This window comes from Canis lupus, chromosome 6 (genome assembly GCF_011100685.1).
Source record: "Canis lupus familiaris isolate Mischka breed German Shepherd chromosome 6, alternate assembly UU_Cfam_GSD_1.0, whole genome shotgun sequence".
Classification (NCBI taxonomy): Eukaryota; Metazoa; Chordata; class Mammalia; order Carnivora; family Canidae; genus Canis; species Canis lupus.
Genome location: NC_049227.1, coordinates 36,822,849 through 36,841,898, shown reverse-complemented (window position 1 = coordinate 36,841,898; position 19,050 = coordinate 36,822,849). Strand labels below are relative to the sequence as shown.

The 19,050-nt window shown below is 52.8% G+C and overlaps 2 protein-coding genes and 1 long non-coding RNA gene across 10 annotated transcripts in view; 2 read left to right on the top strand and 1 right to left on the bottom strand.

The window, feature by feature from the left end:
* UBN1 (ubinuclein 1) overlaps positions 1–7,271 on the top strand; it is a 39,282-nt gene extending 32,011 nt beyond the window's left edge. For 2 of the 5 annotated variants that reach the window (XM_038540481.1, XM_038540476.1), the window contains 5 exons: positions 174–1,493; positions 2,476–2,719; positions 3,001–3,090; positions 3,698–3,768; positions 5,042–7,271. In XM_038540481.1, coding sequence (XP_038396409.1) covers positions 174–1,493; positions 2,476–2,719; positions 3,001–3,090; positions 3,698–3,753 — 1,710 coding nt within the window. In that variant the 3' untranslated portion in view covers positions 3,754–3,768; positions 5,042–7,271. The remainder of the gene's footprint in view (positions 1–173; positions 1,494–2,475; positions 2,720–3,000; positions 3,091–3,697; positions 3,769–5,041) is intronic. The other 3 variants (XM_038540478.1, XM_038540480.1, XM_038540477.1) reach the window with 3 other exon arrangements.
* A 160-nt stretch (positions 7,272–7,431) lies between these two features.
* The window catches only part of PPL (periplakin), a 44,255-nt gene continuing 32,636 nt past the window's right edge, over positions 7,432–19,050 (bottom strand). Inside the window, exons 13-22 of one of the 2 annotated variants that reach the window (XM_038540474.1) lie at positions 18,178–18,275; positions 17,820–17,977; positions 16,923–17,101; positions 16,701–16,839; positions 15,718–15,911; positions 14,185–14,335; positions 13,128–13,211; positions 12,328–12,444; positions 11,755–11,847; positions 7,432–10,895 (exon numbers count right to left, since the gene is read on the bottom strand). In XM_038540474.1, the coding sequence (XP_038396402.1) occupies positions 8,235–10,895; positions 11,755–11,847; positions 12,328–12,444; positions 13,128–13,211; positions 14,185–14,335; positions 15,718–15,911; positions 16,701–16,839; positions 16,923–17,101; positions 17,820–17,977; positions 18,178–18,275 (3,874 nt within the window). In that variant the 3' untranslated portion in view covers positions 7,432–8,234. The remainder of the gene's footprint in view (positions 10,896–11,754; positions 11,848–12,327; positions 12,445–13,127; positions 13,212–14,184; positions 14,336–15,717; positions 15,912–16,700; positions 16,840–16,922; positions 17,102–17,819; positions 17,978–18,177; positions 18,276–19,050) is intronic. The other variant, XM_038540475.1, reaches the window with a different exon arrangement.
* LOC111096307 lies at positions 13,467–18,605 on the top strand. Of its 3 annotated transcripts, XR_005360926.1 has the most exons (3): positions 13,467–13,691; positions 16,108–16,217; positions 16,728–18,605. It is a non-coding gene; the product is annotated as an uncharacterized LOC111096307 (long non-coding RNA). The 3 variants fall into 3 exon arrangements; XR_005360925.1 differs by lacking the exon at positions 13,467–13,691 and having other exon boundaries at positions 15,567–16,217; XR_005360927.1 differs by lacking the exon at positions 13,467–13,691 and having other exon boundaries at positions 15,567–16,259.

The window sequence follows — 19,050 nt, the reverse complement described above, 5'->3', positions numbered from 1 at the left end:
CTTTCAAGTTGAAGCAGGCACGGCAACTGCTCTGTTCCTCTCTTGTTTTGTGATTGTACAAGAAAACCTGGATCTTTGGGCCTCATGGTGTTCTCACATTTGCATCCTCACTGCAAGGCCAGGGTTGGCATTGTTGGACATTTCTAAACATCAGAATTTCTATTTTCCTTTAGGAATCATCCACTAAGCCTGATAAAAAGGTTTCCGTCCCATCAGGCCAGATTGGTGGCCCCCTGCCTTTGCCTTCAGAACACCCAGGAGGAGGCCTGAGCACTGGGGCTGCAAACAGGGAGCTCTCAACCCAGGCGTCTGGCAGCCTTGCTAATCCTGCTCCTATCAACCTGGAGGACTCGTTGGATGGGGACTTGATCCGTAATTCAGCCTCCTCTTTGGAGGTGGTGTCTAAGGAACTGGCTGTACTGAACAGCAGAGCAGGTGGGGGCTCTGAGTTCCCACTGCCGGCACCCTCAAAGGCACCTGCAGAGAAGATGGTGGGTGTCGGGTGCTCAGAAGAGAAGAGGAACTTTCCAAAGCCCAGCCCTTCTGCCCCGCCAACCTCTAGTTCTCTGCAGTCTCCCCTCAATTTTCTGGCTGAACAGGCTTTGGCACTGGGGCAGTCCTCTCAGGAGAAAAAACCAGAGAGCTCTGGCTACAAAGAGCTATCCTGTCAGGCCATGCTCAGCAAGGGCCTGTCAGAAGTGCACCAGTCCAAAGCAAAGCACCATGGCTTGCCACGGACGTCTCACGCACCCCAGGCAGCAGCTCCTGTGCCTGGCCCCCAAGTCAAAGTTTTTCATGCAGGCACTCAACAGCAAAAGGGTTTCACCCCTCCAGCTCCTTTTGTCAATAAGCTCCAGGGCCCAAAGCCTTCCTCCCCACAGTGCCATCGTTCCCTCCTCCAGCTTGTGAAGACAGCAACCAAAGGCCAGAGCTTCCATCCCTCCACGCCGGCCTCTTCAGGAGGCACACCAGCCTCCAGCAGCAACTCGCATAAGACCCCAGCCTCGTCCTCTACCGCCCTGAGCCATCCAGCAAAACAGCACTCAGCCGGCTCTTCAGGGCCATCTTATAAGAATAGTCCCTTTGCCAGCTCTGTCTCTAAACATGGGGTTTCTTCTGGCAGCTCTTCCTCTGGAGGAACACCAGTCCAGAGCTCTACTTCCGGGAACCTGCTCCCCGGTGTACAGCCTCCCTCCACAGGACAGTCTGCCAGCAGACCTGTCCCAGGCTCTGCAGTGAAAAAACCACCTGTTTCCCAGAAGCTGACCCTGGTGGCCCCTCCAGGTGGTCCAAATGGAGACTCCAGCGGTGGGACCCAGGGAGTGGCAAAGCTACTGACCTCCTCCCTGAAGTCCAGCGCGGTTAGCAGCGTGACATCGTCTACCTCCTTGCCAGTGAGTGTCCTGGCACAGCAGCCCACCCCTCATGGGTCTTGTGGACAGGGCCGCTTGCCTTGCCCTGGTCGGAGAATGAGATCTGACACTGAAGGTCAGGTAGGAACAGTGAGCCCAGAAATTGGAAGGAGGACTGGGCTTCCTGTTTTCAGGTCTTTACTTTTCTGGTGGTAGGAATCCCAGGAGATCCTGAAACTTCTCCTGTGGATGAGCAGAAGGAAAGGACTGGTTTGCAGGGATCCTGGGTGGCATAGAACGAGCCGTTAAACTACTTTCATATTTCATAGCCTCCTACTTGTCCTTCTGTCCAAACAAGTAAATGAAAATGGCGTTACCTCTCAGATCATCAGTTTTGTGGAGATGTTCATGCCCCAGGAATATGAGTATCTTGGATAGGTTTTGGTTGGGTTTTAAAGGACTCTGTAGGTCAGATAAGGCAATTTGACAGAGTACAGTGGTTCATGAGGCTTGCCTGTGGGTAATTACAGAAGTTTAGATGCAGGTTGGGAACATGGGAGAGAGCAGTTGTTTTCATATTTCCAACATATTAAAAAAGACTATGAAAAAAAAAAGACTATGTAGTTAGAAAGACAAAACTATAGAAAGGTATGTTCAGCAAGGTCTCATCTGCCTGTGTCCTGGTCCTACCACCCCTGCAAGGTAACTATATTCCTTAGTTTCAGGTTTTTCCTGCTTCTATCTAAGAACAAAGATCAACACATACAACTTTGTGTTTTATGTATATAAAGATGGACACATAAGCATTTTTTTTTTTTTTTTTTTTTTTTTTTTTTGTATATGCCTACATCTGTTTTGCTGTCTACATGAGATACTCTTCCTTTCTCGCACAAAGGCATATTTTATACCCGGCTTTTTAAATGAACACTGTCCTGGGAGCCATTCCATGCTGGGTCAGAGACTCCTCTTCCTTCCTTTGGAGCGACAGAGCAGGGGGCACCTTCACCTTCTTAAGGGGTGGTTACCAGTGGGTCCCCACCCTGCACATCCATTACCAGCTCTGGTCTGTGAGTGAGCTGCGGGCAGGACTGGCGTTCTGACCATGCTGTGTTTCCTTTCCTAGAAAGGAACGAGTGGGGCTGTGCTGCTGGCCAGCTCCTCGCCCTTAAATCTGCTGTCTGCATCGTACAAGTCCGGCAGCCCGAAACTGCCCGGAGCCATGAATTCCAACTCCTTGGGGATCATCTCCCAGTTTCCTCTCCATGTGCTCTCCTTCAGCGCCGAATCCTCTGCCAAAGCAGGGGTTTCCAAGGATGCTATTGTCACGGGTCCTGCTCCTGGGACATTCCATCACGGCCTCAACCATAGTAAGTGTTGCTTTCCTCTCATCATGCTGGAGGGACAGAAGGTTCCCCAGTGCCTGTGCTATGATTGATGAGTTCTGTTGTCATGTGCTGGGTTCCTGTGTTTGTTTGGTGTGTGACCATGGGCAGAGTTCCTGGGAACCATGCTGAGCCCCCTCCCCGTGGGGTTCTCACCTGGAACCTGTCCAGTAGGTTGTCTGGGATCTCAACCACCAAAGCAGCTTTTTTGTTCCTGTCTTCAATGTGTGTGTTTTGTTCTTTTCTCCCCTCCTGTTTTTTCTCAGGTCTCCTGGCTGGCTTGCACTCCAGCCCACCCCGTGCAGCGCCTCTCCCACACGCTGCCGTGTCCACCCACATCCCGCAAAGTCTGCCAGGTAATTGCCAGGTGATCAGAGTGCCACGCACACAATGTGCTATTCTGCTCCCCACCCACTAGATGCCTTGTCTGCTGCCAGGAAGTTCAGTGTCTTCACCTCGTTGTTACTGTGTTGTCCTGCTTTGTCCTTCAAGGCTCTGGCTCTTTGGGTACTCAGAAACTGACACAGGCTTCCACTTTGAAATTTCCCCTCGTTCCCCACTTGGAACTGCCACTGGGTCAACCTCACCCTGTGTGATCACGGGGGAGGAGGTAGTGGCCTGTGTTCAAGGCAGGGGAAGTCCCTGAGCTAAACTTGGTGCTTACATTGGTGCTAATATCCAAGGGCTAATTGGGGCACTGAAAAGCGTTTGCATTTAAGCTGCTACACCTTCCAGGTGCTGCCAGCTAACAGAAGCCTCTCAAAACTTTAAGTGAAAGGGAGACCCCAAACAGCAGTGAGGTCACAGTGGCAATGTTTTAGGAGGGACCTTTACCTGTGATGCCAGCATGTGTGCCAGACAGGAGCAACTTTCAGTTAAGTTCGGGGGTGAAGGCAGATGTTCAGGAGCACAGCAAGACCTGGGGCAGTATTCCATTTCTTTTCCTGCTTTTCATCTCCGTAGATCAGTGGATTTCAGAAAAAGGGTGTGGTATGCAGCACAGATGCCCCAGCTGGTAACCTTCATAGTACATAGTAAGTGATTGGTCTCACCCTGTACTGGAATGGAACCTGCTTCTCAAGTGTACCTAATGGAACACTGGCAGGAAGCTTCATGGGATTTTGGTTTTGGCCTACTATTCTTACTATGATAGACCTGCTCCAGAGAGGACCAGGAAGGCTACATCAGTCATGGCAGAGCCATTCTTCAGGAAGCTGAGCCTGGGGTAGCCCTGGTGCACAGGTAGTGGGGTGGAAGGAAGACAGGGAGCTTGCCTGGCAGGGCATACCTGTGGCCTGATGCCTCCCAATCTATGTCTGCCTCCAGATTTGCTGTGGGTCTCTGGCCCCCATGTCCTGAGGTTGATGTGTTCCTAGTGAATGCCAGAGGCCATATGGGTATAAGAATGGATTGAAAATTTCCAAACTGGAAATTTTGCTGCTTTAGAGAAAGGAAGCAAAGGGCTAAGCCTATACCAACAGTGACTCCCATTTTCCTCTAGAGAAGCAGTAATTGCAGTGGACTTACTCTGCAAACTAGTGGCTGCTGCTGTAGCAAGAGGATAATGTGGGGGGTTATAGAGCCACGTAGGTGAGAGTTTGTGGTTTGAAAGATGGCATTGCCTCTGCTTGCTTTGGGGAATGTCACACTTTGAAACAGGAAATAATTGAAAAGCCATTGGAAACATGGGTGTTGGCCTGTGGTATTTTCAGAAAAAGAAAAGAAAAACTTCTTTGTGCCATTTCTGTCTCTTTTAAAGCTTCTTCAGGTTGGAGGATTATATAGAGTGGTTGTAAACAAAATGCTGCATGCTTACTTCAGCTGTGTGACTGTGTCTGCTTTGCTTTCTTTCCCCTGCAGACTCAGAATGCTAGTGCCTTTGAACTTGTCTTTGTAGGACCTGAGGGTTTTGATGCTGAGAGAGTGCTCATTGCTGCTTGAGTGCAGCATGGTCTCTAGGCCTCAATGTTGAGTCCAGTGTTCCAGGGGATGGTGGTGGCAGCTGAGAACAGAAGCCGCTCTGGTCGCATGGCATGCAGCAAGCAGCTGCCTTCACAGTGCTCAGAAAGCCATGCACACTACAAGCTGCTGCAAGTAGCAATGCACTCATTCTCTGTCAAGGGTTTTTGGGCTCATTGGAGCCCTAGAACACTCAGCGTTCAGGGGCTTTTGCTATTTAAGTGATTCCCTTGAGGTTTTGTTACTGCTACCTTAAGGGAATCCGAGATCCTGAAAGACTTGTGTTTTTTTTTGTTTTGTTTTTTGTTTTTTTTTTGTTTTGTTTTGTTTTTGCTTATTCTTTTACAGATGCTTCTCAACTTCATGGAAAAGGGCCTGGTGTACCACGGAAATTGTGACCTCTTCAGAGGAAAGGCCCGACTAACTTAGGTCTGGGCAGAAGCTGAACAAGTAGGTCTCAGAAACTGGATAATCACTATGCTCTTTCTGCCGATTGGTTCTCTTCTGGAGAAGGTGTGAGTGCTAAGTGGAGCGTCTCTTGGCACTGTGATGTGCCTTCTGTTAGGGGAGCAGCCCTGGGCTTCTCCAGAGGCACTGACTGGCCTGGTGCTCCAGGCTCCGCGGCTCTGTCATGGACAATCGTTGGAGGGGCAACTCTGGGCTGGGGTGCGCGCTGGGTCATGTACGAAGCTCTGGTGTCAGGGTGGAGCAGTTGGCACACGTGCTCTAAATCCACCTGACCCCTGGCATTTGGTCACAGTACCTCATGGTGCCCTACTGGTCAGGGACTCCTTCTGGCCACAGCAGGATCCCTGGATGGTCATGGTGTCCGTCCCATCCTCAGGCTGTGTGCTCAACAGGACAAAAATCCAGGCTAACACACAGCTGGGAGACTTTTTTTTTTTTTTTTTTTTTGAAAAGTACTCAGAACACCTAATGTTTGCTCGTTGTGGTGGGGGCCAGCTTCTCTGCTGAACATGACAATGAAGCTCTTTCAGAAAAAAAGACCTTTGTAGATTCAATAGTTGTGACAGGATTTTTAAAGACACTTATTTTGGTCCAGATTTCATCATTACCATTAATGCATTGGATAGAATGGGACTGCTTTTCGCATGTCATATTATAGTAAGACATAATTCCAGTGCCTTTATGGTGGAGCAGAATTAGACACACGTCCATTCAGCCTTCTGAGTGGATCTCAGATGAAGACTTTTTTAAAAGATATGTCTGTATTTAAGACATAGCCAATTTGAGTTTTTTACAGTTGCACATCATGATCTGTGCTGTCCTGACTTGAAGGTCATCTGGACCCCCAAATCCCAGGTTCCAACAGCCAGAGCCCCCATTTTGGTTTTTTTCAGAGTTCATACAGGTGGACTGCAGAGCCCCAAAGCCCTCCACCTTTTTGAGGGCCAAGGATATGAGGGGTTCCAAGTCACAGACATTCCAGTTTGTTTTCTTTAGAAACCATTCTCAGGCAGAGCTGCAGGAACAGGCCTCTGTGAAGCATCTGCCATGTAGAAATAAGCCTTGCCATCCTGGAGCTCTCCAGGCAGCAGGGCTGTGCATTGACTTAAGGGTGGTGCGCCAATGAGCTCGGAAAGTGCGTCAGAGACAGACTAGGACAGCTATCCCAGAGCACACTCAGCCAGTGGCTGCTTCACAAGGATGGTCAAAGCCCTGGCCTGTCCTGTGAAGTGTGTACCACCTGGTGTGTCTGAACTGACTGCTTTGGCTAAGTGGTTGCAAATATGTTACGAGTAATCAGCCTCCTCAGAATGTACACCTGTGTGGACACAGGCAGCTCTCTTGCTTCCTGCCTTCCAGGGTACAGCGCTCAGTAACTCACAGTCATGCAGAGGTTTGCCTGGTTTCCAGCGGAGCTAGACCTCTGTCAGCTGTCCGGCTAGGCCTCTGCTCTTTTTTTCTTTTCTTTTTTGTTTTCCTTTCTTTCCTTTTTTTTTAAATGTTAAGAACCAACATGTGTTTCACATCGGGCTAGAGTGGATTCCTTATCCCTTCATTATATCTATTTTTTGCAACTTGGGTTTCCAGTTTGTTTACAGAATAGTCTTAGGTAGTAGCAAAAGAGCCAAAGAAGAGATTTGTATTGCTGAGCTCAGAGCCGCAGAGGCCGTCCGTGAACACGGAGCAGTGGGAACTCTCCAGGCTTCTCCACCCGAGGACACCCAAGGTCCCTTCCCTGCAGCGCTCCCTCCTCCCCATGTACCACTGAGTGTGCAGCTGGAGCAGAATACCCTCATTTTTAGGAATCTAGTGATGCCTCTTGCCTCAGGGAAACGTTTCTTTGATGGGGAGTTTATGAGATTTCTTTTTCTTGTTTATGCTTTATTTGTGGTAACGAAAGAGTGAATGACTTCCACAGCCATGGCCGGGCGGGCCGGCAGGCAGAGCGGGGCCTGGGGCTGCAGGGCTGCGGGGCTGTCCCTGGTGCAGCCGCTCCTGAGGTGTGAGAGGGGCTGTGGCTTTTGTGCGGCGCGACTATGTTGGTGTTGGGGGGTGGTATGGAAATTGTTAATCTTGTATAAAGCAACTCAATAAATTGTTTCAAGGTTTCCAAAACATTGTTTCTCATTCTCTACTTTTTTTTTTTTTTTTTTTGCAACTAATTCTTCTTCCCCCAGGAGCTGGTATATGTGGAATATCCATTTTGGCCAAAAGCCAAAAGGGAACAGGGGAAATAATAAGCCTCACATGCAAAAGAAGAAACACTGAAATTAGAATCAAGCCACCAGGTGTTTATTTTTGCACTATAAATAGAGTTCCCTAGTCCCATTTTGTTACATAATATATGAGATAACAGAGAACCTAAAATTCATTTGGTGAAAATCAAGTGTGTAGTATACCTAAATACCAATGAGCTAGTAAGACTTGTAAGGCACTGAAGCTAAGGCTAACAGCAACAGAGTCCTTTATGAAAATAATTTCAGAACCACAACGCATTCTCTGATGGTGCATTCCCCTGGGACAGTCTGGCTGACAGCCTTCACTCTAGCACCGAAGGCCAAACACTGTTCTGGTTTCTTTGCACCTTTTCTGGCCTAGAGCCCAGATCTATCTCACCAGGAGGCCTCTGACAGAAAGTCTGCTCTCAGCCAGAACCCTGGGGGAATGTGAATGTAGGTCAGCAGCCTTGAGGGGCCCAGTCCTTTGATGTACAGAAAGGTGTGTGGAAGGGAGGCCTTTCTGCCCTAGAATCCCCCCACCTGGGGTGTGAAGGCCAGTGCGCAGAGTGGGCTTGTCTGCTTCAGTTGTCCTGTGTCATGTGCTTTAGTTTTTAGGGTTGCTTCCAGATGTCACAAAGAGAGTCTATTGATGGAAGTGTGTAGGAGAAGGGACAGAAGAGGGATATCACGGTTGTCCAATGATTAGAGGATGAAGCAGGTCCCTCACCCAGGTTGAATGACAGCGAGGGCGCAGGTCAGGAGCCTGCACAGGGCCAAGGAGGAGAAGACATGGTGCTACTGGGTAGGGGACAGCCAGCCACTGGCTTCCAAGAAGATGGAGGGCTGAGCTGTGCTTACTTTTGCCCAGACACCAGGACGGCCAGCTCCTGGATGGACATATCCTTGTTGACATAGCGGTCGTACTGAGCCGGGGTCAGCCTGCCTTTCTGCAGGGCCTCTTCAATGGAGAACTTCCTGCCAGACTTCCTGTCGTGGATCACAGAGGACTCCCCACTAGGACCCTTCACCGATATTTCCTCCCAGTCACACTCCTGGCTCCTGAGTTTGACAAACATGTTCCAGTCGATGAGACCGACCCGATGGGCTTCCTCTGGGGACAGCTCCCGGCCCGTGTCAGGGTCGATGACCACAATGGAGCGCCGCAGGTGGTTCTCCCTCTGCTCCCTCTTGACGGCCACGGAGCCCAGGCGCTTCTGCAGCTCATCGATTTCCAGGTCTTTGTCTTTGGAGAGCCTCTTGAGGTCATCCAATTCTCTCTCCAGGGACCACAGTCTGGAGTTCAGGTTTGTCCCAGAGTCCACCGCGGTCACATTTCTCAGGTCTCGTGTTTCTGTTGCTGCCATTTCAATTTCTGACTGGAGCCTCCGGGTCTCAAGCTGCAGGCTCTGTCGCTCCAGCTGTAGCCTGTGGTTTTCTTCCCTTAGGAAGTCCAGCTCTTTGGAGGACTTGGAGTTACAGAACTCTAGCTCTGACAGCTTGGCTTCTAGCCGACTCACTTCTGCATCCAGTTCTCTCTTGCTCCGGCTCTCCTCCTCCAGGCTGCTCTTCAGCTTCTGAATCTCTTGTTCAGTGTCGCCCTTCTCCACCTGGACACTTTCAGAGAAGACCACCTTCTCCTTGACCTCCATCTTCTCCAGGTTGACAAGCTTCTTTCTCAGGGTCTCGAGCTCACTCTCCAGCACCTGCCGCCGGTGCCTTTCTTCCTCCAGCTGGACTTTGAGCAGAGCGTGTTCCCGGGCCTGCTGGGGGTCCTGCTGCAGCACGACCTTCTGCTTGAGAGTCACCTTCTCCCGGGCCTCCCCCTCCTCCTCCAGCTCTGCCAGCCGCTGCTTCAGGCGCTGCACCTCCAGCTCGGCTTCCCTGCGCGCCTGCCTCTCACGCTCCAGCTCCTCCAGCTGGCGTTCTAGCTCCGCACGCCTGCGCTGCAGCCGCCGCAGCTCCCCACGGAGGGTATCGATCTGCCGCAGCTCCGCATCTATGCTCTCAGTGAAGGCGTTCACCTCAGCCCGCAGGCCAGGCTCCTCCTCGTACCTGACCACTTCCTGCTGGACCACCTTTTCCTTCACGTGGGACAGCTCCTCCTCCTTCTGCTTGATCTTCTCCTCCTGGGAGGCCCTCTCCCTTTCCAGATCCACTTGTTTCTTCTGCTCCTCCGATAGCCTGGCCCTTAAAGACTGTACTTCCTCTTTGGTTTGGGGGTCTTCCTGGAACTGGAGAATCTCCTGGACCACCTCCTTGGTCTGCACCTGCGGTTTGGTGTCTTTCAGGGACTGGATCTCTTGCTTCAGCTGGTAAATTTCTACATCACACCTTTCAATGAGTCTTGTCTTGTCCACAATCTCCTCCCTGAGCCTCTGAAGCTCTTTCTCCATCTCAGGGTCAGTTTTGTACTTGATGACTTCCTTAGTCACTTCTTTGACCTCTACCTGGGGGCCCCGCCTCCTGAGTGCCTCCAGCTCACTCTGGTAGCTCTTCAGCTGCTCCTCGGCCCCCCGGTACTTGCGCTCCTGCTCCACAAGCTCCAGGCGGAGATTGGCCACTTCCCTCTCTGCCTCAGGGTCTGGCCGGACGATTTCCCGCACTTTCTCCTGCACCAGCACTCGGGCATTCTCCTCCTCCAAGGCCCAGATCTTGCGGAGCAGCTCAGTCTTCTCTCTCTGGTTGGCACGAGCCTTGGCTTCCTCATCCTCATACTGGCGTTTGAGGTCGCCGACCTCCCTCTCAGTTGCCACATCCTTTTCCAGCTTGAGCACCTCCTTCACTGTGATCTTCCCCTCCGCCATGGCCCGCTCCTTCTCCAGCCTCTTGAGCTTGTCCTGGAGGAAACTCACTTCCTCCTCGTGCTCCTCCCTGAGCTTGCCCTCCCGCTGCTGGTCCTCCTGCAGCCGCCGGTACTCTGCCTCCAGCTGGGGGTCATTCTGCAGCTTCACCACCTCCTTCTTGGTGACCTTCTCCTGTGCCTGGTTCTTCTCCTCAGCCAGGGCTGCAATGCGCTGCTGCAGGAGGGCTGCCTCTGCTTCCCGGGTGCCCTTCTGCCGCCTCAGCTCCTCCAGCTCCTCCCTCAGCTTCAGGACCTCATCTGCCTGGGCTCTGTCTGGCTCGATGCGCAGCACCTCCTTGACCACGTACTCCTGCCCCCCGTCCCTGGTCTCCTGCTCCAGGGTGTGCAGCCGCAGCCTAAGCGCCTCTAGCTCCTCCTGTAGCAGCTGGTTCTTATGCTGCTCCTCCACCAGTGTCCGTTGCATCTGCTGGAAGCTCTCCTCGAGCACAGGGTCTGGTACTTTCTTCAACACTTCCTTCTTTATCACTGCTTCCTGGGGGCTCCGATGTTGCAGAGTCCGGATTTCCTCCTGGGCACTCTGGACCTCCTTCTCCAGCTGCTGTCTGCGCTCAGTCTCCTCATCCAGTTCCTTCTGGACCTTCCATGTCTCCTCCACTGTGGAGCCTGGTGTGCTCCCTTGCAGTGTCTCATGGCTCGCTCCCACCTCCGGCTGCTGGGAAGGAGGAGACAATGCATGGTTAAAGCTGCACGCTCTGTGGCCTGTTCCCAGCTGGTCTGGGTGCACCTCGGTCACCTATGAGCAGGTCAGACTGGCGGTCCTATGATCCCAAAGGCTCCCTCAGTGCTGAGTTCATGAGTAGTTTACCATTTAAAAAACTTAACGTATCTTAAAACCACAGAAGAGTGTGAAGTGAAACCACAGTCTCCTGCCTTTGATCCTGTTCCTCCTAGAGGCTAGCAGTCATCTTTGAGACATGTGCATTTCTACTGCACAAATGGTTGTCCCCTATTCTGCTCGCCACACGTTGCGCTTAGTACAGAGAGAGCATTCACTGTGGTGCTACTTCATTTTCCACGGTGTGGACAGACAGATGTAGGTTTCTGAAAATAAGTTACCTGCTCCTGGGCGCTCAGCAAATGTTTGTTGGATGGCATACATGTCACATTCATGTCAACAGAAGCACTGATGTGGGCCAGTGCCTGGACTGTGCTGCCCAGCCATGTTAGCAAGGGGCCGTGCCACTAGCTTACAGACTGTTTCTTTAAAGCAGAATGAGCCTTACTTTTCACCTGCTGGAATAGTTTCGAGTAAAATGTCTTACTAAAAGGGGCGCCTGGGTGGCTCAGTCAGTTAAACATCTGACTCTTAATATTGGTTTAGGTAAAAAAAAAAAAAAAAAAACATTCGGTTTAGGTAGTAATCTCAGGGTCGTGGGATCGGGCTCCAAGCTCAGCGTGGAGTCTGTTTGGGATTCTCTCTCTCCCTCTCTGCGCCGCAACCCCCCCTCCCCGTCTCTCTCGTCTAAAATAAATAAAATCTTAAATAAAAAGGTCTTATTGAGATCCATTACCTGTCTCAGGAGACTCAGAGCAAACTCCAGATTCTGCAGCCTCTGTCTGTTGATGGCATTGACTTCTGTGAACTTGGCAACAAGAGCTGCTTCCTACAGGAGAGCAGTCAACAAACAGGAGTCAAAAGACTAAGGAAGAGTGAGCTGGACAGTATTTGATAGTCTGGCATTTGGGGACAGTGGGTGGCCTCTGGCCTCTTGCTACCTGGAGTTGGACTGCAGTCTAAACTGTTGGAAAAACTGGATGTAGAAGAAGACTAAGTCCCCATCTCTGTGGTTTAATGTTCTCATGTGTAGAAGGACCTAGTAACATCAGTCTTCCATGTGTACTTAGGAGGAGGGGGTGGAGAGCCTTCCAAATCCACAGCTCTGGCCCAGAAACCTCCGGCAGCCTGTCTTTCTAGGTGTATCCGCACTGCTGCCCGAGAACAGTTCTCTTTTCTTACTGAACCTGTTTGCACCCAGGAGGGCTCTCAGCCAAGTTTCCCTGTTGGGTGTACATCTTGGAGGCCTGCATGCTGTGCTCCCTAGAGGCCCTGGCAGCTCCAAGAAGGCCCAGCCCACAGAGCTCACCTCTTCCCTCACTTTGGCGGCAGGGGACTGGAGCCTGGCTCTCTTGCTCACGTGACTGCTCCTTCCATTCTCCAAATCAAGAAGGGACCTTAGCTTCTCTGCTTCTAATTCATAGTCCTGGGTGAGAGAGAGAGACATGGTTGAGAGCAGACAGAGGCAGTTGAGTCAGAAATGTTCTACCCCTTGAGGCTGACTGCAGAGGTCTACGCAGCTGCATCAACTGCCAGCAGGTTTTGAGAACCGTCAGTGCGTCAGCAGTACAGAGCTGTGTCCCTGAACATAGGACACAACACACAGTATGCCAGCACTTGCCCATTGTGCCCTAAACAGTGCTCCCTCCAGGCCCAGAGTGTGGCCCTCTGCTTCCCTCATTAAACGCCGCACTGTAAGCTGTATCTCACCTTGATGATGCCCCCTTCTCTGTCAGTTTGACGACTTTGTAATCCATCCAGTGGGTGAATGATACCTCGCCAATTCTCTGCTATTGGCCACGTAGGTGAATTCTAGTTTTTCTCTTTTGCTATTGTAAATAATGCTGCTACAACGATTATTTATCCTCTATTGTTTTTTTCTATTTTTTTTCCTTGAGGATAAATTCTCCCAGTTAACTGCCTCGAGCAGAAATCCCCTTTCTGGTATTCAGTGTCTGGTACCATACTGTTTTCCTAAGGGTCATGCCCTTTTACAGGATCCAGCAGTGCCTCAGGACAGCCTGCCGGGCCCAGGGCTTCTCTGTCCAGCTCGCAGGGAGGGAAGAGGCTCTGCTGTTTTGCACTCCAGGCAGGGGTCTCGCGGCTCACCTTGACAGCTTGCTGGTACTGCTGGGAGTGGGTGCAGACTTGGTGGACTTCCTCTTCCCTTCTGGCTATCTCATCCAGCAGGTTCTGTAAAACAATAGAGACTTTAAAAATCAAATTTAAAAAAATTGATAGAGGGCAGCCCTGGTGGCTCAGTGGTTTAGCACCGCCTGCAGCCCAGGGTGTGATCCTAGGGACCCGGGATTGAGTCCCACATCGGGCTCCCTGCATGGAGCCTGCTTCTCCCTCTGCCTGTGTCTCTGCCTCTCTCTCTCCTCTCTGTGTGTTCTCATGAATAAATAAATGAAATCTTAAAAAAAAAAATTGATAGAGTAGCTGGCTTCCTTAGAATCTGAAATTATTCTTCTGTAATACAAAGTCTAATGAATGGCTTCCTTGTGTACAGTTGTTTGTCGCAGAAGGCAGTTCTCCAGCCCTGTGAAGAAGGGTCAGGAGGAGGATCGTCTTTGCCGGGAAACAAATGTTTACCGGGTGCTTCGAGATGTCAGGCACTGTTCCCATATCTTACTTAGATCAACTCATTTAATCTTCCAGCTGCCCTGTGAGGTAAGTACCATCATTGTCTCCAGTTTATGACACCGAGGCACAGCGAGGTTCAGTGACTTGCCCATGGGGACACGGCTATTAGGGGTTGAACCTAAGCTGTTGGGATCCAGCATCCTTGTCCCTACAAGACACTGCTGCCTTCCAAGGAACCAGGACTCTGAACTCTGGACATGGGACCTTTCACCATGAGGGCTCCTCCTGTGTTGCTGCAACCATTTATTCATTCAGCCAGCCTTCATGGATGGTCCATGGGGGGCTAAGCCTCGTGCTGGGCACCGAGGAAGGAGCGAGACCACTCTTAGAATTACATGCTGCTGGGCAGGCTGGGCCTGGCCCCTTGAAGACACAGCTCTGCCAGGCCTTTCCCCTTCTTCCACCAGGGCAGGTGGCAGCCACTGCCCTGCTCCCCTCCATGGGTGGGCCTGCCGACCTCCCATGTTCCCCACGCCCCCCGTGCAGCTGCAGGCCTTGAGCACAGAGGCAGCCACCCTACCTTCTGGTTCTTCAGCTTGGTCTCCATCTGGCTGAGACTGTCTGTCTCCTGGGGTTCGTAGCTGGGGATATGGGACAAGAACTGGAGCATGTGGTCGTAGCCGCTGCGGTAGTCCTCATATGCGGCCCTGGCGCTCTGCAGGCTCTGGGCCCTATGGAGGCAAAGCCCATCAGGCCTCTGCCACAGTCAGCAGCTGCCTCCTATACCCTTTTAAAGACATTATCTCCACTCATTTAAAAGGGATCAACTGTAATCTAACAAGATAATCTAATTACTTCCCCAAAAGAGGGTGGTTAACAAAATTACGGAATGGAAGGTTGGAATACTCTGTGGACAGATAGGTCCATGCGTAGTGACTGGCAGAGATGCCCGCTGGGTATTACAGGACCTCAATTTACCACAAGTCCAAGGAAAAACCACAGGAAACGCTAGGAAACCTGATGTCACTGAAAATAAAAACATTAACATTTGAGGTACACAGCAAAAGTGGTGCTTGGGGGGAAACTTGCAGTATTTAGTGCTTTTATTGGAAAAGGAGGAAGCTCTCAAAGTAATAATCAGGAAAAAATAAAGCTAACAGCAGCAGCAGCAAGAAATTGTAAGGAACAGATGCCAGTGAAAGAGGAGACAGAACAAGAGAGAAAGGGCTGAAACCAAAGCCAGTTCTTTGAAATGGTCAGTGGACTGAACCTCACAACAGTCCGGAAGGAAAAAGAGAATAAAGTGAGAAAAGATAGAACGTCAGGAATGAGGGAGGGGGCATCCCCTCATGTGGAAACCATGAAAGGATAAGAGTATCATGAGCAATGTGTTGTCCATAAACCCATCCACTTGAGATGGACACACTGTTTCAAAGACACGAGCTACTGGACCTGCTCCAAGAATTAGATGACCCAGAACGGTTGAATTTGTAGTTAAAATCTCACACACCAAAAACAAATGGCTTGTAGGCCTGCGTGGCTTCTCCACTACCAAGCATTTAAGGAAGAGGATCTATTCAATAGGAGCTCTTCCGGAACAGAGAAGAGGAGGGCACACGGGCGCCTGACCCCAACAAAGTGTAGGACAGGAAACAGCACGACCGGTGGAGGTGGTGTGTCGTCATTCGTGTTACCTACCTACGCCGGTTCCTCAGTATCTAGGGAGGGCACACAGACTGGAAGCCAGACTTACCATGGGAGAAAGGGGCTGGTCATTACAATCACTAAGGGTTTCGGGTTGTTTTTTTTTTTTAAAGACTATTTGAGAGAGTGCGAGAGAGCATGACCAGGAGGAGTGGCAGAGGGAGAAGGAGAAGTGATCCCCCACTGAGCAGGGAGCCCGATAAGGGGCTCGACCCCAGAACCCCGGGATCATGACCTGAGCCGAAGGCAGATGTCTAACCCACTGAGCCCCACCCTGGCGCCCCACCTTGAGTTTTTTTACTTTGCAATGTATTGCTTTAAAAAAAAAAAAATTAGACAATAAACAGCCTTCGGCAGCCTCGCAGCAGACCAGCTAGGTGGAGGCTGCTGTCCACCCGTGGCCCCTCACCTGAGCTCGACCTGCTGACAGACATTGTCAGAACGCTGGCCCAGCTTGTGCACCTCCACCTCCTGGCGCTCCAGGTCGGGGCAGTGCTCCTGGAAGCGGCTGGCCAGTGAGCTGGAGCACTGCTTGGCCGCCTGCAGGTTCTGCTCCACCTCAGCAAGGAGGGACTTCTGCGTCTGCAGCTTGGAGGCCAGGACCTGCCCGGGCGGAGAGGCAGGGCGCTGTGGCCGGAGCTCCCGCCCGAACTGCTTGGGGCCTCCTGCCTTGGTGGGGGTGGGGGGTGGGGGGAGTGTTAAGCCTGGGCGAAGGAAGGGACTAGGGCTTTGCCTCTGCATTTCCCCTTAAACCTGGTGGTCATTTCTGCAACGTTCTGTTTCATCACAATGACCACAGCCCAGGAAAACTAATGTGAAAACCCAGCAGTAGGCAGCATGTGCCCTGCTACATCGTGCCCAGGACCAGAAGGACCCGCTGCTGTCCGGGGGCAAGGCCACAGCTCTGAGGTGAGGATCTCCGCACAGAGCAAGGATTCTGTGAGCTGCTGTGTGAGTAAGGGGCCTCCCGAGCACTCACAGACTCGAACGCCCCCCACAGTCAGGCAGGTGGATGCACAAAGCAGCCCGGTGGCAACTGTGCCCAGAAAGCAGATGCTGGGGCTGGAGGCATCGCTGCTCCACTCCTGCTGACCTGATCCTAGAGCCTGGCGGCCCAGGGGGCCAGATCTGCTCGTCTTAAGATACTGGACATCTGGGCAGTTGGTGTAGATACTTCATTTTAAAATCAGGCACCTCATTTCCACAAGCCCATGAGCAGCTGGGATTTGTGCCTTGGGCCTCCATTTGCCACTTCTGACATGGCGCACTGTGGCCTTTCAGAACCCGGAGACTCTCCCTGGTACTCGGGGCCCAGTTCCCGTCTGTTCAGAGGTGGTGGGTAGGGAGCACCTGGAGAAAAAGGCTCCTGGGGTCCTGAGGCCCCAGACTTACCTCCAGCTCCTGCCTCTTGCTGTCCAGGGCATGGCCACTCTCAGGTACCGTGTCGTCCTGGGTCAGCTGGTTCTCGTACGTGGCCAGTGCTTCCCAGCCCCGCTGCAGGCTCTGCTCCAGGCGGTTGGCCATATCCACCCTGAGGACATGGGTCAGGCGTGAGGGGTGCCCGCCTGGCTCTGTGATCCCGCCCAACCTCCCCGCTGCCCGCCTGTCACCCACTTCTCCTGGGCCAAGTCCAGCAACTGCACCAGGCGCTCGTATTTGCGGTTAGTGTCTTCGACCCGGGTCTTCAGCAAAGACGTGCTGCTGCTGCCCGGGAGCGCCTGCACAAATTCCTCGCACTCAGCCGTGCTGCGCGCTTTCTCAGGCTCGATCCGCCGCAGCTCGTTGGTGATGTTCTGTGGGGACCAGAGCCCTGGAGTTGGCCACGGTCCGGCAGCCTCCTCCCTTCCAGGGGCTTCATGGGACAGAGGAAACTGTCAGGGAAGCCTGGGCACCCCCTCCCCGAGGGAGCCAGCCCATAATGAGCATCCCCCGAATCCTGGTATGGTGGGTTGGTGGGCTGTGACCCACAAGAATGGTGGAAGTTAACAGGTGATTATCAAGCATCTACTGTTCCGTGCACATCATGTGGATGATTTTCATCTCTGGGGGCCACCCCAGTAGGTGGGTACTCCCTCCCCCCACCCAAACCCCGTTCGCAGGTGACCTTTGCAAGCAGCTCCGGCAGGGATAATGGGGCCTAGCCATGCCCCCTCCCCTGTGCCCATCCTCCTCCGGTCCCAGCCTCGTTTCTGAACACTTGGAGGTCTGTGGTCAAGCAGCCAGCAAGCAACTCTAACACCCACTTGGCAGGGTGGTGAGGTGCTCGACCAGTCCCTGGTGTCCTCAATACTGCCACGGGGCCGCAGGTGACAAGCCATGTGGAAGCAGCATGAGCCTCGCTTGCCCATTCTCCTAGGGCCGTGTTTGGGGCATGAGGGCCCAGGCCCCTCCTCGGTCATCAGCCCAGAACGGCCCCCTCACTGCCGTCACTCAGGCCCTCTGGTTACATGGGGCAGGTGGTCCCTGTTCGGGATGGAGGCCCCCATGGGGATGAGACCAGTCTGGTGGTACCTTGAGGTCCTTGGCCCGCTCCGCGCTGTCCTGCACAGCTCGGCCCTGCTCCAGCGGTGGCCGGAGGATCCCCGTGACAGCCTTCTCCTGCCGCTCCAGGTCTCTGGCCACCTTGTCCAAGCCAGCCAGCAGATGCCGCCCCTGAAGGTCAGAGGGGTCTGCCAGAAGAAAATCGCAGAGTCAGGTGGTAGTGGGGAGCCGGAGTGGGGGACACGACGCACAGGGAGAGGGCAGGGCCTAGGAGGTCAGCTGGGACTTCTGGGGCTGGCCTGGCCTCCCCCACCACTGCCCTGCCTGCCTCCTGCCGTGCCCTCCCCCCTGTCCACCCAGAGCCCTGGACGGTGGCCCCAGCACCCACCTCCAGGGTTCTCTGCCTTCAGCACCTCATGCCGCTGCTGGAGCGCACTCTTGCTCCTGGCTGCCTTCTGCCGCACGCTCCGGTACTGGCTGCCCAAGCTGTGAGTGCAGAAATGTGCTGGGGTCCCGGGGCAGCCCGCCGCCCCCCAAAACCACACCATGGGACTCTGGACTGTGGCTGGGCAGATGGCCCAGAGCAGTCACAGGCCCATCAAATGTTAAAAACCGGCACACGTGGCAAGTTTGTGATAATGCTGCTCGCTCTTTGCTCTGGGTTCGGATGGACCCTCCCTTCCTTGTCTCTCCTCTCCTTCACACCGGGTTTTCCCTCCTAAAGTTATCTTGTTTATGCCTTTGTCTTCCCCACCAAGACGTTACTCCTGAGGTAGCAGTACACAGTAGGTGCTCAATAAATACTTGCTGAATGAATAAATGAAGGCATTCCTTGAATCACTCATTTAACAGAGTTCTTGGGTACTTACTTTGCACCAGGGACCGAACCAGGCCCTGGAGACAGTAAATCTCAAGGAGCCCACCTACCTCCCAGACTGACACCCAGAACGTTCTAATGAAGGGCAGTATGTGCAGTGGGAGAGGGTGCTTGAGCCAGGGTGGAGGGCGAGTGGACAGTCAGGGGAGGCTTCACAGAAGAGGTGACCACGCAACCAGCCGGGCCTCTAGTGGGTGTCCAGGTAGGGGAACAGCACAGGCAAAGGCCCAGAGACACGTTGAGAGAAACTGCTCACTGACCACAACCACAGCCTGACAGACACTCAGCGAGTCAGCCTGGCCAACAGGGTCTGCTCCCCGTCCCACCTGAGCCCCCAAGGGGGTGCAGGTGTGGGGTGTCAGTTGCTTCCTGAGGCTGAGTCAG